The sequence below is a fragment of the Poecilia mexicana genome, unplaced genomic scaffold (genome assembly GCF_051168715.1).
Source record: "Poecilia mexicana isolate PSO_F unplaced genomic scaffold, ASM5116871v1 scaffold_12, whole genome shotgun sequence".
Taxonomy (NCBI): Eukaryota; Metazoa; Chordata; class Actinopteri; order Cyprinodontiformes; family Poeciliidae; genus Poecilia; species Poecilia mexicana.
The window spans coordinates 7,402,471-7,419,770 of record NW_028263381.1 but is presented as its reverse complement, the minus strand read 5'-3'; the positions used below and the strand labels follow the sequence as shown (position 1 = coordinate 7,419,770).

Sequence of the window (17,300 nt, the reverse complement as noted above, 5' to 3'; positions counted from 1 at the left end):
GAATGCAAGAAAAATCAAGGCCATTTGCCTATTTACTACAGTTTTTCATATCTGCTAGCCTATTTTGTTAATCATGGTGAATAAAATAGAATATTGATTTATTTCAAATATGTGTTGCATGGAAAATGTTCATCACATCATTTTTTTATTTAGTTTTGTCACATTTGTATGAATATTTCACGGGACTTGCTGCGTTAAAGCAAGTCCCCTGGTACTTACATTTTCCTCATTTCTTTATGGGTGGAGGTTTGTACTCATATGAAGATTTTATTGTAGCCGCCACAGACTATCATCAAGTGACATCTGTTGCCAATGCGCCAAACATACGAACATAGTGTGCTCACTGTGCATAAATGCCAGGAGCTAACAAGCTATTGGCACGCTTCCTGTTTTCCACGCGGTGACGTGCCAGATTGTAAATCTCCCAGAATCAGCTTTGGAGTGCCGGTGTTGATTCTTTCCTGTGTACTTCTCTGTCGGTTCGGGTGTCCGTCTGTGCAGGCTGCAGGCTCCCCGTAGTTGACAGAAAGCCTGCTGAAGAGCTTAAAGCTGCTTGTTAAGTAGCCTTCATCTACTGCAGAGATTACAGGCAGCTTAATGTGATCATGCCAGTGCAAGCGCCCCTTGAGAAAGCGTTGGGCGAGATGGTCGTTAAGGATTGCGGATTGGCTTGTTAACGCCTGCTGGTCATTACCGTTTCTGCTTGAAACTCAGTCTGACCATGTAGCAAAACACAATGCTCCGCATGTGTGTTGTAATTATTTCTGCGCGCATAAGTCTGTAGAACGTTTAAATCGTTCTACAGACTTCTTTCTGTAAAGCTTTTACCTTTGTTCATACGTGTCGAGAATTGAGAGGTGGTAGTGATTCAAATGGGGGCTCAACAATCAGAGTTTACTTGACTGAGGAGGAATCATACAAGAGATTTTTTTTTTTACTGTCCATTACTTTATACTTGTGAGGCAACTGCTGTGCCTCGGAAATATAATTACTTAAAGTCATCTGGATGGTGCTGCTGCAGATGTGCTCGAAACTCAAGAGATGGAAAACTGGTTCTCAGATTTTGTCTGATTTTCAATATCTGACTTTCTAACATGTTCTATACTAGTCAGTACTGGTTTTGTGTAAACAAAATGTTTTTTTGTTTTTTCTACTTTTGGGATCATTTGAAATTTGAGTCATTTTAGCATGTTAATAGAAGAAAGACCTTCCTCTCTTTGCCTTTCTGAGCACTCAGCGCTGTGGTTCAGCATTTCCCCAGATTTTCAGTTTTTTTCTTCTTGTTTTCAGATCATCAAGCAAATTGTCAAATTGTAATATGGTAAAATGCTGCTTTTAAAAACCATTTCATTTGTAGAGCGAAAAAGGGGGCATCCAAACCAAACTGGTCTTATCTGATAAGGTAATTGCTTCCCTTTTCTAACCATGAAATAACTGTGATTCACCTTTTTTTTTTTGGAAAGCTGAGTTTAATTCCACTCATTGCTGCCTAACCTGCACATTCAGTAAATCAGTATAACAGAATCTTTTTCTTAACATAAAGAAGGCTAAAATATTTAAAACAGAAACACTCCATACCCAAATCTGTACAAATAAAAAAAAGATGAAAGAAATAATTGAACTCTATTTCAATTATTGTCATATTGAAATATATATGACATATATTGTCAAAGGATTTGAAAAGTTTTCAAATCCTTTTCTAAGGCATGTAGACTCACCAAAACCTTCACCGAAGTATTATGTGGAATGACGAGACAGAAAATGAAACTCTTTGAAGAGTGTTTGACCTGTTGCATCTGGTATAAAACTAATATGGCATTAAGAAAAAAAGAAACATTTCACCTATAGTCCAAACTGGTGGAAGTATGTTGGTTTGAGGTTGGTTTGCTGCTTCGGGACCTTTTCACGCAAGACCATGTTGGCTTTGATATATTTTACTTTCATAATGAAGTCAAGTGAAAATAGGAATTTGTGCAGATTCAGGTTTATTTCATGGCAAAATTAGTTCATTATGAGACCCACAAGCACAATCTGTCGGGAACCTGATAGCTCTCTATTTATGCTTAACATCTTATATTGGTGATCATAACTAGCATGGGAAAAATCACTGACAGCAGATTGTGTGTGCGTGTGCGTGTGTGTGTGCGTGTGTGTGTGCGCGTGCCTTGCTCGGTGAGTACAGACCGACTTTCTAAAGGACTGTCAGGATTTCCTAGCCCAACATGTTCTTTGACAGAGATTAGACACATTTAAAGGATAAACCAGGACACAACTTATGTAATGTCTTCACATTTTTCTTATCTCTTAAAGTTTCACATTCTGTTTGAGTTGGGCCTTGAATAAAGAGTTTGCAGGCCTCTGTAGAAAATAGTTTTATTTTTAGAGGTGTCTTAAATCTTACTCAACCTCCTCTTCTTCCCACAGTAACAACTTCACATTGAATAGTGTGCTGTCACTGTCATCTGTTGGTGCCAGTGTATGGTGCATTCAGCATAAATATAATAAAGTATATTCATAAGACAAAGATTGGACTTTTAGTTATCAACTCTTAGATATTCAGTCAAACTCAGTCCAGTCTATTCTAGTCACCGTTCGATCGCAATTTGCAGCTCTTTCATAAACATTTTCTTCAGAATCCTTCTCTCTTTTCTGCTACATTTGCTGAACTTCTGTGCACAGGTTTTATCATATTATGCACAAAGCATCTCTTAACAAGTTTCAAATGACTGTGATTTTGTTTTGTTCAGCACAAAAGAGCAAAGCTGAAATTCTAAACATCTTCAGTACTCAGAAAATCTACAAAAAGGACGGGCATTAGAGGAACAATTTTCAACTTGCATAACAAGTAAACATGTTAGCAACTTCATAAGATATTCCACTGCAGCGTTTCTCCTAATCAACAGAAACCATTTGTGAACAGTTTAAAAGTGATGCAGAGGACTTGGCTACACACATTATTATATTGCTACAACATAAAGAAGGCTCTGCTGTTGATACAAAAGGGTGCATTTATGCAATAACAATGAAATCTCACAATATTGTGGGCTTCAGAAATTTAATTTTCCTCACACTGACGTGTCGTCACTGGAAACATGTAAGGCTGTGCCAAGCTAATTTCTGAAAAGGTTGCCGTGGCAAGATGGGCTATTTGTACTTTTGGATTAAGTTGGAGCTGCTTGTAAAACGATTTGGGTACCCGAGGAACTGTGGGAAAGAAAGGGATTAAGTCAAAAGTGTAATATGTGGGTAACAGATGAAGGGTTTAAGAGCTTCAAAATGAGAGCAAATAACCGCCATCCCTGAGTTCTTCCTAATATTGACTGTACTAAAGTCAAACACAAGGAGAAACATCACAATAAAAACAGATAAATGAACTGGAATGAGTATTCTTTAAGCGTCACATGTTTATCTGTCCCAGGAGAACAAATATATATTTAGTCGTGGTTCCAGTAGGCAGTGTATGCAAGTCCTTGCTCGGCGCTTAACTAAAACGGCCACTCTGTCACAGCAGCAGATCTGACTGGGCTATATGTGCATGCCTGAAACGACGCCTGCCCTGCAGAAATAGCTTGTGACCTTCTCTAAAACTCCTTTGATGTGAAGTAGAGCCCCCCGCTCCCTAGCCAGACATTGTGTGTAAGGAATTGTCAGTCGGGATGTTAAGTCGCTTCTCCGTGGCAACGACATTCCTGTATCCATGTATAAGAGGTCTGGTGAGATGCCACGGCAGCCAAGGCTCAATAAAACAAAGGCAATCTTAGCCACTGCAAGCACAGCAGCCGTAAAAGTGCAAGCATGCAAATTTTCAGACAAACACTTGAACTGCATGACAGACTTTGTGTTCCCTTAATGGTGAAACTTGACAATCTGGTGGTGCTGACAACTCTCTGCGCAACTGTGTGGATCAGATTTTGAAGCAAGTTCTCAACAAACAATTGTGACCCAAAAGAGAGCATAGCCGGTGTTCAAATGCATCTCTGAAGGCTGACAATAAAAAGGAAAATGCAAAGCAATATAAACGAGTGATGGGTAGAGGAGTCAGTTTCGGCCAGAGGTTAAAGTTTCTGCGCTGGGTGAACTGTGAGGTGCTGCATATGATGTTGGATAGCATAAATCAAAAGGAAGATGAATAGGAGAGATGGACTGTACGTGATAAGACATTTGGATGTATAGGGATTTATAGCACAGAACCTGGCATTCCCCAACTAACATTTCTGCCTACACTGCATTCAGCAGAAAGAAAAAGCATAGCTGTGTGCACAAGAAAAACAACCCCCTTAACTATCTATATGCACCCTAACTGCTTATGTCTACCCTCTGTGCAGTACTTATCAACTCTAACTTAAAAACACAAACCACTGCATGGAGCACGAATGCTTTATCACACACCTACCCATACACAATGTAAAGTAAAAGAGACTTCAGCAGTAATGTCCAAATGTCTTTTAGTGAAACAGGTTTTTAGTTTGGGAGGTTCTCCAAAGTCTGATTTTAGTTTGATTTAGGGGGTACGAGTCCCTACAAGTGGATCAAAACAGCATGAAGCCAGGTTCATTCTTTTAAAAGACATAAAATATATTGAATGCCTTTAAAGGATCATTTGAAGCCCCACCCCACCCCCCAGTCCCCCAAAAAACAACATGAAACTGTAATTGCTTAAGTCATGCACAAAGACTGTACACAGCCAGGGAGTCATTCTAAACAAATACGTTATAAAGAAAAATGAGGTAAACAGAAGAGAAGCTGCACACAATGCAATATCCTCTATATACTAGCAATATCTCCACAGAGTGAGTAGTTGGTCACAGTTGTATATTGTCTTGAATATACGCTTTGCTCCATACGGCTCAGTGCTGCCTGCTTTATTGTTGAGTTGCAGAAAAAAAATAAATATATATATATATATATATATATATATATATATATATATATATATATATATATATATATATATATATATATATATACACACACACACACACTTTTTGACCTCGAGCAGATTTCTGGAATCACAACACACAGAAGTAGACATTTTGAAAACCAAAGAAATAGTTTATTTTTGTCAATGTTTCTGCAAGCTGAAGAAATACATTACCAGATAAAGTACCTGATCAGGCTATTTTTGAAATTATCATCAGAAGAACTAATACCATATCTGATGTACTAATGCTGTTCTTCATATGTTTGTATTCTGTTTCTGATGTATGATATAGAGTCGTTGTTTTTTTATTAACATGGCCGATTTCTCTATGTACCTTAAGTCAGCTGTGGTGCTTTCAGTCCCTCTCAGTCAGTTGGAAAAAAATAAATAGTAAGACTGTTTCTACAGTGAACAACCTCTGTACACATAAAAGTGACTAGACAATTTTAACTATGTGCACAAGCTGTAATACTGTCACATTTTTTGATAATCTGATACAAGCCCACACAACACTACTTCCCCGTATATTGGTCTCACTATGCATATTACTGAGTTGCTCAATCTGACACTTCAACATGTCCCCCGTCTCCCCTGTTCCAGTTTAACTCTTAAAACCTGAGAGACATTGCTTGGTGTGTCAAGACCTCACAGAATCCAACCTTAAGGGTCAACATGCAATTAAACCTTAGATTTTCTCTCGCATCTTGCAGAAAGTCTTGACGTATGGGGAGCTTCGCCAGCAAGGCAAGAGTGCTGACCCTAATATGAACTGAACTACTGAGGTTGAGTCCAGCTTTGTATAATTACAGGCAGTTTCTCACTGCTACTGGGAACCATGGTTCCATGTAGCCACTCTTGTGGATGGATGAAGATGTTTAGAACTGGTGTGCACCAGCAGTGTCTGGTTCATACAAGAGTTGTTGCTGCAGCAGACAATCTTCAAGTGAAAGTGCTGGTCAGAAATGTTTGCTAAAGCACACCTATGGCATTCAAAGATATCTACAGACCTTGAGATTGTATCAGGGGTTGCATGACTTCATAATCTATGTCAACTAGTCACTGTGACTTCATAGAAACATGGGAGGAAACGTATAGTAGCTTTATTACCTCCATCATCCTAAAAATGCACACTAAAGACAGCTGGACAGAAGTCTAACTTGCTGAACAAAAAGAACAACAACAAAAAAACATAATGCCCTGTACTTTGGTGGCAGTGGAACATTGCTGTGAACTTCTGTCACTGTGGTCCAAAAAGCTGCACACAGTTCAGTTTGACGATTTTTTTGGGGGGGGGTTTCTCCGAACATGGGCAGGTGCTGATCGGTATGGCATCTTTATCCAGGAGTTAATTTATGTTATTAATTGTGCATGTTGGAGCATTACAAACTAAGGTTATTGTAAATGATTCACCTTTGATTACAGGCGTGCCTATCGAACAGATGCGCTAAAAAAGTCATTTTTCTAAGTCCAGTTTGAAGTCTCCAATATGAATTTGCAGAAAGTTCCCCAACCCTGTAAATGCATGAGTAATTCAGCTGTGGGTATTCGCATTGTCCAAAATGTTCATGCGAGGTTAATTTGTTACTGAAAATTGACTTTAGTAGTAAATCTTTGCAAGCAGCGTGGTTTGTTCTCTCTCCATTGCCCTGTGATGAATGGGTAGAGGGTGTACCCCACCTCTCACGGATTGATTTCTGGAGATGTGTACCGGTCCTCTCTGTAATCCTGCAAGTATAAGCAGGCATAGAGATGGATGGATATTAAATATCTTTCTTTCTTTTTTTTTTTTTTTTTTTTAGGTTTTATTGGCTCTAGTGGCCTTGAGAGTGGTCAGACAGGAAAGTGGGTTGTGCGAGCGAGGGAAGACATGCGGCAAAGGTCACTGGGCCGGGACTTAAACCAGTGATGGTCATGTATACGGGTTTGTCTGTGCTACGCTCGCACCGCCCGACGGCCTGGATATTAAATATCTTTATCTTGTACAGAATGTTCAACATAAAAAATCTGTTTGTAACCACCACGGATTATTAAAATTAATAAGGTATTATATTTACCCCGCCAGAAACATAAATATGCATTTATAACCCAAGATGAAGAGTAGAAATGGGTCGACACCAATTAAAATCAAGTCTTTAATGAATTTAACTAGGATTGCTGCTTCTTTTCACAAACCAAAAGTTTGTTTTTAGCAACGTTAGCTTAAAAGCAAGACAGATAAGATGTTGATGTTTAGTTCTGAAATGTGCTCAAGTCATATGGAGCTCAGTTTGAGAGACATCCATATGGTCATTATCAAGCTAGAGCTAACATGAACAGTGTTTATAAACTTTAATAGAACATGTTCCATAAACGTCCATGAGTATTAAATCATATGCATCTTTTTACAAAAAAAAGGTTTCAAATATTTTAGTACATCTGAAATAAGGCAAAACTAAAAAGTTACTTTTGAGCTAGATGCAAGAGCTTGTTTTTAGTCAATAATTCTTAGAGATTTGATTTTTTTTTTTAACTTACAAGGATTTTATTTTTATATTTGGAGGGAGAATAAATCTGCCAGTGGAACAAATACTTGATCTATAATCAACACTAATTAAGATACTTACACTAGAAGCAGGACAAAATAGCAGAATTCTGTTTCATGCAGTCTCTTGATGGCATCAATAACTAAAAAAAAAAATAAAATTGAACTTGAAAGCTAATTTTACTCCATTTTCTGGCATATACTGTTGAAATCATTTCAAGGCATTCATATGTACTGTGCCTAACATTACCATGACAACCAGTCATTTGTACACACTTGGGTAATTCAGAGGGAAAAATGTTAATCATTTTCTCAAATGATCCTCACTTGCTTGCTGAGATAAAGATTATTTATGACGCTCAAATCCCAGAGCTCATTTCTAGGCTGAGCATCCAGTCTAAGTCCAATGTAAGGACTTTTATTTTAAGTCTGATTTGCAGATTTGACTCCTCATCTGCAGGTTCTCATTTTTGTGCAATGCACACTGTTGTATCTGGGTATTTTCCTCTTACAATATAATCCAGGATCATCTTCCGAAAGCGTTGTGTGACATTATTTCCTTTTATGTGTTCACTGACACATTATATGATTTTTGCCTCTTAAACTTGATACTTTGAGAACCAGAGGTGGAGACATTAACAGTTACAGATGTGTTGAAAGAAAATGTCATTTTAGCTATAAAATAGTTTTCTTCTCTGTCAGCTCATTCGACTGCAGGAGGGTGAAATGGAGGCAGGTGATAGGAAGGGCTGTTGCTTGAAGGCAGAAAAGTTGCCTCATCTTCTTTGGGAAAGTCCTGCTTTCTGCTTAGATAATTATGTGTAGAATAATAAAAAAAACTTGACACAATAAATCAGTGAAAAGGAACAGGTGGGCTAGACCTCATGTCTGCTTGCTAACCTTCAGCACCCTCATGAGATTTCCACAACAAAGGAAACGGCGGATTGACATCACTGCAGGTATTCCACTGCAAACCTCATTAGTGGGGGCTGAATAATGGCATTTGATTGCAATTTCAAGAACAAAACGCCAGTGGATGTAAACAGCCTGTTTTGTAAGCCTTTTAACTTTTGACTTCACCTCCTCTTTCAGATTAAAATCTCTGTTGCACCTTATTTAAGTGAGGATAACTATGCTAAAATGAGCCTTTACTGTTTTGCAGCAAACGGTAAATGCTCAATAAAATTCAATCGGACAGGAAGAGCAATGTCCTTCAGGTTATACTCTCGCCGTAATGAGAAATGCGACTGGGCAGTCGGTGTGCTACAGTGAGGCGCATGTGAAGAAGGTTTTGTTTGTTGTTTTATTGGTGGTACATGAATTTTGTAAGCCAAGTGACTGTTCTTTACAGGTCAATAAAACTCTGTTTTACCCCCCATGCATGAACCACTGCTATTTTAACAAAGCCCTGTGGCATCTTTGAGGGTTGCACAAGGTTTCCTTTGTTGTCTATAATCTTAAGCTTCTACTGCAGCAATATAACACACCAAGACCAAACTGGAAAAAAAGAATCCTGACAGTTGGACTGGACGGTAACATTATTGCACTTTAAATTCACCACGTTATTTGAAGTCCGCTGCCAGATAGCTCTGTTTTTCACGTCCTTTTAATTTCTTTTTTTTATGTTGGACAAGATTAAGCCAGAGCCTGCTTGCAGTTTCCATCAGAGATTTAGACAAACGTATCATAAGCACAAATGTAATATTAATTTCGGGCTTTCAATTATACATATGAGCTGTTCTCTTCTCTGGGTGGCCTCCTACAAGATGGAACCACAGAAACAAGACTGAGTGCACATGAGCAGATTTACTGCAAATCTTTTTCCAGCAGAACTTGATAAAATTAAAAATACAGACTCAGGATGAGGGGAGGAGTAAATTATTTTGTCTCAATCACAAGAAGAATGGTTAGAAAGCACAACACAGTTCGGTTTTGCTACCATTAGTTCTGTGAACGAGGTGAATGCACTTCCTCAAAACTTTCTTAAGTTACTGCTAGACCATTTTATTGTGTGTCGACTATATTACCAAATGTATTTAAACACCCATCCAAAATAGTTGAACTCAGATATTTCGTCACTTCAATCACAGTATTTTTTTTTATTATTTTTTTTAGTTAACCACACTACTTCCAGAAACACAGGACACGTCTCCCTCAGAAGCCCAGCAAATTGAAGTAAGGCGACATGCTGGGACGTCGCCTGTATGTCCCCATTTGTTCCAATTCCACGATTTGTAATGACATTGTAAAAATAAAGGTTAGAAGACGATAGTTTTTGATGTGATAAAAAGAATACAAAATTCACGTTCCCTTTATGTTGACAACAAAAAAGAAAGCTGCACGTATGAAGATGATGTGGATAAATGATGATTAACATATTTGAGAAAAAGACTGTTACGTGGGATAAGGGGGTAATGGGGATAATTGCTGTTGCTCAGCTGGATTTCTTTGTCGGTGCAGATGTTGAAAGGAAAAATGGCCGTCTGTGCCATCTGGTAGTCTTTGGGAATGTTGGGGGATTATGCATGGCGAAGATGCGCCGTCTCAAGAAATTTCGTTTGCTTTTAAAACATTTGCACACCCCTCTAATCGTAGCTCCCCAGTTATATTCACACATTTTCCTCTTGAGGAACACGTTTCTAATTTCCTTTCATCGGCTTGTCACATCAGCGGGTTTGGTTGATATTTTAACAGGAGACGCCAATGCGTGTGATGCATGTGCAAAATCTGCTATTTGCTTATAATTGCATTCTTTCTTTCCTCCTACTGAAGTATTTGTGTCTGCGTGTTCAGAATCATTGTTTTTATGAATATAATCTCTGTTCTGGGATCTCAACAAAGTATGCAGATTCTATGGCAATTTGTTTCAAAGTCAGTCAAGATTTAATGGATTCTCTTTATTAGCTTCCAACAAATTGCCTTTTTAGCGGAGAGAGCGTTTGCATTATTCATTAGCGAAAGAGCAAGCATTTATGAGTTCATTTAGTTTAGTTCTACTTGAGCTTAGCGACGATCAGTGGGACAGAGAATGACTCATCATAAAGGATGATGAAGCGCTCTGTGTGAGATGAAAAACCATCTGACCTCTTTGTCTCTCGTCTTGCTGTCTCGATCGTTTAGGTGATTCAGCGCAGGGAGGACGGCTCGGTTAACTTCTTCAGGGGATGGGAGTCATACCGTGAAGGATTTGGCAAAATCACCGGAGAACACTGGCTAGGTAAGTGAATCATTTAGTGGTTTTTGGCACCGTGCGAGTAAACGCATATGTGCAATGGGGCTTGCAAATTCAAGTGAAGCGAAATCACCAAAAGTCGGATTAGGTTGGATGCACTGCACCTTTAGCTACGACGTTATAGTGACGGGCAGCAGAAGTGCAGCAGTCTGCCTGAGAGAGAGAAGAAAGTAAGTTAGTGGAACAAGACAGAATAATAGCCAACATAAAACAAATAGTTGATATAGAATATCTCTTAAATAATTTCATTGTGCCTTTAAGGCAGTATCAATAAAGAAAACCACTTTAGAAACAGCTTTAATAAACATGACGCCTATTAAATACAAGATGTCTGTACAACAACAAATTCATGCCTTTTTTTTTTTCTTTGTTTTTTTTCCATAAGCCAAAAGCACCTCAGAATGATTTCCTATTTTAGAGTTACAAACATGTCAGTGATTAATAATTTTGCTGGCACCACATTACATTTGTCCTGAAATTTGACAAGGAGAAACTGCCAACAGACGAATGCCTTCAGATGAAGAATTTGGCTTTTCCAAAGCCAAATTCTTCAGCTTCTCACTTCTCATTAAATGGTGTATTTATTTGTTTTTCCATAGACGGGACTTGTGTCCATCATTGTCCTTATTTTTTGGATCAGATTCAGGTTTGTACTCAGAGGCGTTATGTAACGCAGCACTTGTAGATGTTTCATAAGAGTAGCTACTGGACCTTAGTTCAAGACAGTTCAACGTTAGCTGCATCTTCTGGACATGTGAATTGAATCAGATTTTCATATTACAAATTACATGCGCTGTGCTTATTCTCATCATCAAACATATGCACAATATCTGAGAAGGGCATAAGAGGTATAATATCTTTAAAGACATGGAATGTCTTTAAAACAATTCATGTAGCTCAAGACTGCAGTCTGAGATGAAATTATAAAGATCAGAATTTAATTTAAATGTCATTTAAATGATTATGGGGATGGAAATGAAAGGAAAAGCTAACTAGGCTTGCACCAGTTTTTGTTTTCAAAATCTATAACTACCTTTTTTTTGCCATACTCAACAAAAGCAACAATACATACAAACAAATGAAGATACCTTTAATGCACTACTGGACATTTTAAACATTTTTTGGAAGTTTTTATGGATTTATGGATTCACTCAAAATACTTCAGTTAGATTGCGTCATCAATGCAGACACAGCGGCATTCAGAAATGCACATCCCTGGTAAAATGAACATTTTTAAAATGAACCACCTTATTTTAGATAAATAAGGTGGTTGCAGCACCGTGCTTTGGGGTTGCTCTTGTAAGATCTTGCTGAAGCGTCTGTCAAAGTGGATGAAGTTATAAATAATTAGGAATGCCTTTACTTGTCTGCAAGAAAACAGAAAATGAAGAGGGATTTCGTTCTTCAGCATCACAGTGAGTCCAAGTATACGTACAAATCATTGAAACAATGACTTATTTGTAGGAAATGTAACATTTCTTGTTGTAATGTTTATTTTGCAGTGAGAGTAGTTAGATCTTCTGATGCATTTTAAAATTTGGATTGGGGTTGTTTCTATTTTAATATAAAAAAATATATAGTAGTTACATAAAAATATAGTATTTATTGTGCAATATTAGTAAACATCAGAAGTTCCCATGTCAGAGACCAATCAAACTCGCTGCATCTCATCACAACTAATTATCACTTTACTAATGCATTGGTTAACTGTCCCATGCAGTTAACAAAAAGTACTGAAACAATCTTACTGATTTCAGACGAGAATCTCTTGGATGTTAATCACACGACGATAGATAGTCAAGCACCAACTCTTGCGGTCCTGATCCCAGAATCTGTGGGCTGCCCACTCACCACATGCCACACATACTGTGACTGCTGTGTAATTCATGGCTAGCTGACACAGTGAAGCTGCTATATGGCGATAGCAAGTTGAAGCTGATGAAGTGCCTTCCTGTCATGACTCACTTTAAACAAACTTCCAGAAAAGCAATTTATCTCATGGGATATAGAAAGCTTCCTACTATACAAGATAAATATTCAAGGAGCATTCACAGGAAAAGAAGAAAAAAATAAAAGTGTCAGTAATCCGCAGCTCCATTCAGAGACAATTTCATATCTTTTGACACGTAACTGCCAATCTAAAAAGTAGCCACAGATCAGCGTTGATGCTTCAGTGGAGCAGTAATGAGCTACTTTATCACCAACTTCCTTCCGTCTTCATCTTTGTAGTTCGCTCAAGTTCACACTGGCAGAATAATTAGAGCTTGAAAAAGCCTATTTCAGGACGAACACACAGCTGGTCATGGTCAAGGTCACGGACGTACCACAGCATCGCTATGGTTCTCTCCCATTAGCTCTGTAGATTAAAGCCCTCCTTCATACATGCAAAATATAATTTTAGCATAAATCCATGGATCTTAATAAGTGTCAATTGGCAGCTTTGGCAGGCTGTCATGTTTTTTTTTTGTAACGTATGTATCATTTGCTTGTCACTTGAGAAAAGAAGAAAAATTGGAATTCATAAAATGCGGATGGGTTTGAAATTGAAATGTTACTTTTAGAGATAAATTGGTAAATATGACATCAATGAACTCTAAGAGCCTAATTTTGACATGTTAATAGATGGGTGATAATACAATAATAAAAACTAAATCAGCAAAGACAACTAAACCCCTAATATACTCCTGTTTGTTTTAAACACACTTTTATATAACAAAGGGCATTCAGTTTTCTTTTTTCGTTTGGACGGGCCTCCAAAGTACAGTGACTGCTTTTCTGCCAAAGTAGCTGACCAATTAAAGTGCTACCTTAATCACTCCTCGTCAGCAAATCAACCCAATGGGTGATTCAAAAGGTCACAAATTACAAAACCAGACATGCACTGATATTTTCTTGTGACCTAATCAGCCTATTTTGCACTGGACCAGGGTGGGATCAGCCGTACGGAAATAAAATCCGATTTCTGTTCTTCTCAGTGAGTTAGTACAACACTCTTTGGTGTAGAAGTCTTTAGATGTAGTGAAATCCTCTATAAATGACACTCTTAAGAAAGCAATCAGCGAATACTGGTTTTCACATTTAGTAATCAACAATTTAAATAATATTCGTGCCTTTAAAAAAAAAAACATGCTTCATTCGTGTCACACCTGTAGACCTCGGTGAAATTTCGACCTGATTCTCAGAAATGGTTTTGTTCTTGCTATGTAACTAAAACAAACTCCAGATTCTTACTGTAATCTCATTCTGCAAAGCGATACCCACAGCACCTGCAAATCGCGTCCTTGGTGGACTGCTTGTATAGCTTATAGCGTTTGCAGAGTTTATATGAATTAATGGAGATCTAGGACTCTTTGCTGACCTGAGGACTATTACACTATGCAGTCCATAATAAAAAAACATGTTTAAAGTGCCAGCTAGTTGTCCCTGTGGTACGCTGTAGAAACTCGGTAGCAATGCGGAAGGCTCTGGGTTTAGCGGACTGAATTTAAATGAGCCAGCAGGCCACTTTGAACCTGTGAGAGTACCCTTGCTCATTCAGGTTGTGCTGTTGTCTCGTCACCCCCATCATCGATTACCCTTTGGGCAAAAATGAAAAATGGATTTATGCTTGCCTGTAGCCCAGGCAGAAATTCATTGCTGGTTAACTTCCTCCTGACCAAGATTGGCCACTTTTGTCATCACCCGTTTCTGAAGGACAGCACATTTCTCATGACCTTATTATCCTGTTTACTCCGATTCTCATTGGATCTAGTGAATTACTAACATGCAGATACGTATTACCATTCGTGATGGGAGAAACATTAAAACCAAAACGCAAAAGAAAAAAGAGAAACAACAATACGCCTGTCCTCTTCAGCTGATAACGTCAGAGCGGTCAACTACTTTATGCATGTAGTGTTTAATTGAAAAGGAAGAATTTCCCCTCCTCCAAGATCAGAAAAGATTCCCTAGTTTTTTGCTCAAATGTGAAAGTCATTTCTGTTTTCGCAGCAGTTCCAAGGTAGAGGCGAGGAGGCCAAAGAAGCACTGGATTAAACTGTTATTAGTCCATTAAATGGAAATCAATTCTTATTACAGCATGGTTGTTACTCAGACGGTGTCATACTCTGCTTTTCTGGTCGAGACCCCTGCCCTCTCAAAGAATGCTGAAGAGAGCCACGGGTGACGCTTTTCTTTTTTCTGCCTCCCACATGAGCGGTGGAAAAACTGTCAAACTCGAACACGCTGGAGGAATCGAAAGACGTAGTGTGTTTTGAAACTCAGCTAAAAATCTGTTCCTAAACCTCGGAAAAGAATATAAACCGAAACCCCTAGAAGGAAAGTACATACTGATCACATCATCGTCTGAGTTTTCCTATAGCTTCATCAGGAACTTGCCATTTTCCTGCTGCAAATGTGTAATAATTTTGTTTTGAATTTTTTACATTTTACTTTTATGTTTGTATTCATGCAAAAACACGTTTGTTTAAATGCATTTTTTCCACCTTAAAATTTTTTTCAAAATAATTAGTGTTGCAATACTGTTGAAGCTAAAACAGAAGGAAGAATATGATGTATGCATGCTGCATAGATGAATACAAAAACTGAATGCATGCTCCTGTCTGCAGAAAACACCTGACACTCTGAAGTGGGACACAGCATTTCTATTGTCACTTTAAAAGCTGTTAAACAGCCATTTTTCCAAGGCTGCCGTTGGCTTCACGATGTGTAATATGGGTTTAAATTAGTCTGATTTAATCCCAGGGAGGGTAACCTAGATTTCCAGGTGTCCTGCTAGAGCAGCAGAATTGGTTTGTGGTGGGAGCTGCACCTATTGCCGTAAACAGACATTTTCTTTGCGAGTTGTACGTTTTTCTTTTCTTCAAATCTTTCTCTTTCTATGTGCATGCATGCATTCATTTTTTTTTTTTACTGGTGTTGCATCCTTTGCATGAACATTCTTTATCAGATGTCTTGTTCACCACTTTTTGAACAAAAAGAAAAACAAAGTCTTGCTTTTTGTCGAGACTCATTAATTGTGCTAAAGGTGAATCAAACTTTGTATTTCTACTAAATTTAAAGGGTAAAACTTTATATTACATCCCTACTTAACTGAGGTTAATTGCATTTTTACCTAATTGTTTGAGGAATTCTGCCATAAATTACTATTTTTTAACTTCTTTGAACCATATTCAGTTTTATGAGCTCAAGAATCAGATTCATTATCCCTCACTGTTTTTCTTTGTTCTTGTACTGTGCTTCTATTTTTATTTTTTATTTTTTGTATCTCCCAGAAAAAGCCCATTGTAAAAGTATTTTGGCATTATACAGTGAAAAACTGGGATGTTATTTAATAAATCAATATACATTAGCATATAATTGTGAGGTGGAGGACAACTCTGTCACTGCTGCAGCTGAAATTCTTTGGGGAAGTCTCTATCAAATTTTCACACAATAAACCTAAAATGTTAGCATTTTCTTCTGCGCTTCTTTAGTCTCTGAACAGTGTTTATTTTTTAATCCTTGATGCTGATTCTAAATGTTCTTTGAGTGGCCAACATTTGACCTAAAGGTTTCCAGTGTAGCCCAGCGATGTGTTCAGGGTCACATCTGATTCTTGTTTTGTCTTGTATTTAACTCTATCCATGTCTGTGTGTGTGTGTGTGCGTGTGTGTGTGTAATGCTGTCCTTGCCAAGTACCTTAGGTAGTGAGCCATGTCTTGGTAAATTTGCAGTCGTGCTCAATTATTTAAGCTGAACAGTGGTCTGTGAGATGTTCAAAATTTAACATATTGTTTCAGAACGTAACCCCACTTTAGTCTTGTCCACAACTTTTTCCCTGACCTGTCTGCTGTTTCTTTGTCTCCATGAAGCTGTCTGCCCACTAATTCTTTTCAAAGTCCTGCAATTTACTTTCATGCAAATTGTAAATTTTATCTACCACTTTAATTCCTTTAAATTTCCATTTTGCGTTCCTGATTTCTGATGGTTTCATTTCCACTGTTACGAGAACAATCTCTGATTCCTGAAAGAGAACACCTAAACTAATCCTACGTGCGCTAAAACTGAAATGTTTGCAGATGTTTGGGTTGTGGAGTGAACTGTGGACATTTCTAGTCATACGTGTCATAAGTGCATTGATTTTTGCTGCTCAGGCCCAACAGAGTTAGTTATTACAACAAACAGAGCAGATATGCTTTTACATCTAAAGCTCCATCAGCGAACGAACACACCTGATTAAGGTTGACTCTACTCGGTAGATACACTTATCTCCCAAAGTGTGTTTACTCTATTATGCCTCCTCGGCTTTATATTTTAATATATTTTACATTATAGGAGACGGATGCGCCTTTCTGACACCGAAAGCAGGAGCGTGTTGATGTTATGATACGATATAAAAGCTGTTGCTCTCAGTTTCAAGCTGTTTCCTTTAGCCTTTGTGTTTACTGAAGGAGATGTTCACCTTTAATCTGGTTGTGTTTATATGCCTGGGCAGCTTTGGGGTGCTTGGCTGCCCAGACACAGAGGATGGAATCAGAAAACACAAACCATGCTCTCATTATTTGCTCAGCAGAATAAACCTCTGCCAGTGTCTGCACCAATCCTCACTGTATTCTAAGTATCCCACAATGCACTGCTTTGTCAAA

At 38.1% G+C, this 17,300-nt stretch overlaps 1 protein-coding gene across 3 annotated transcripts in view; it reads left to right on the top strand.

Moving 5' to 3' along the window:
• The window catches only part of fibcd1b (fibrinogen C domain containing 1b), a 147,239-nt gene that overhangs the window by 91,197 nt on the left and 38,742 nt on the right, over positions 1-17,300 (top strand). For all 3 annotated transcript variants that reach the window (XM_014972861.2, XM_014972847.2, XM_014972856.2), the window contains one exon: positions 10,563-10,659. In XM_014972861.2, the coding sequence (XP_014828347.1) occupies positions 10,563-10,659 (97 nt within the window). The remainder of the gene's footprint in view (positions 1-10,562; positions 10,660-17,300) is intronic.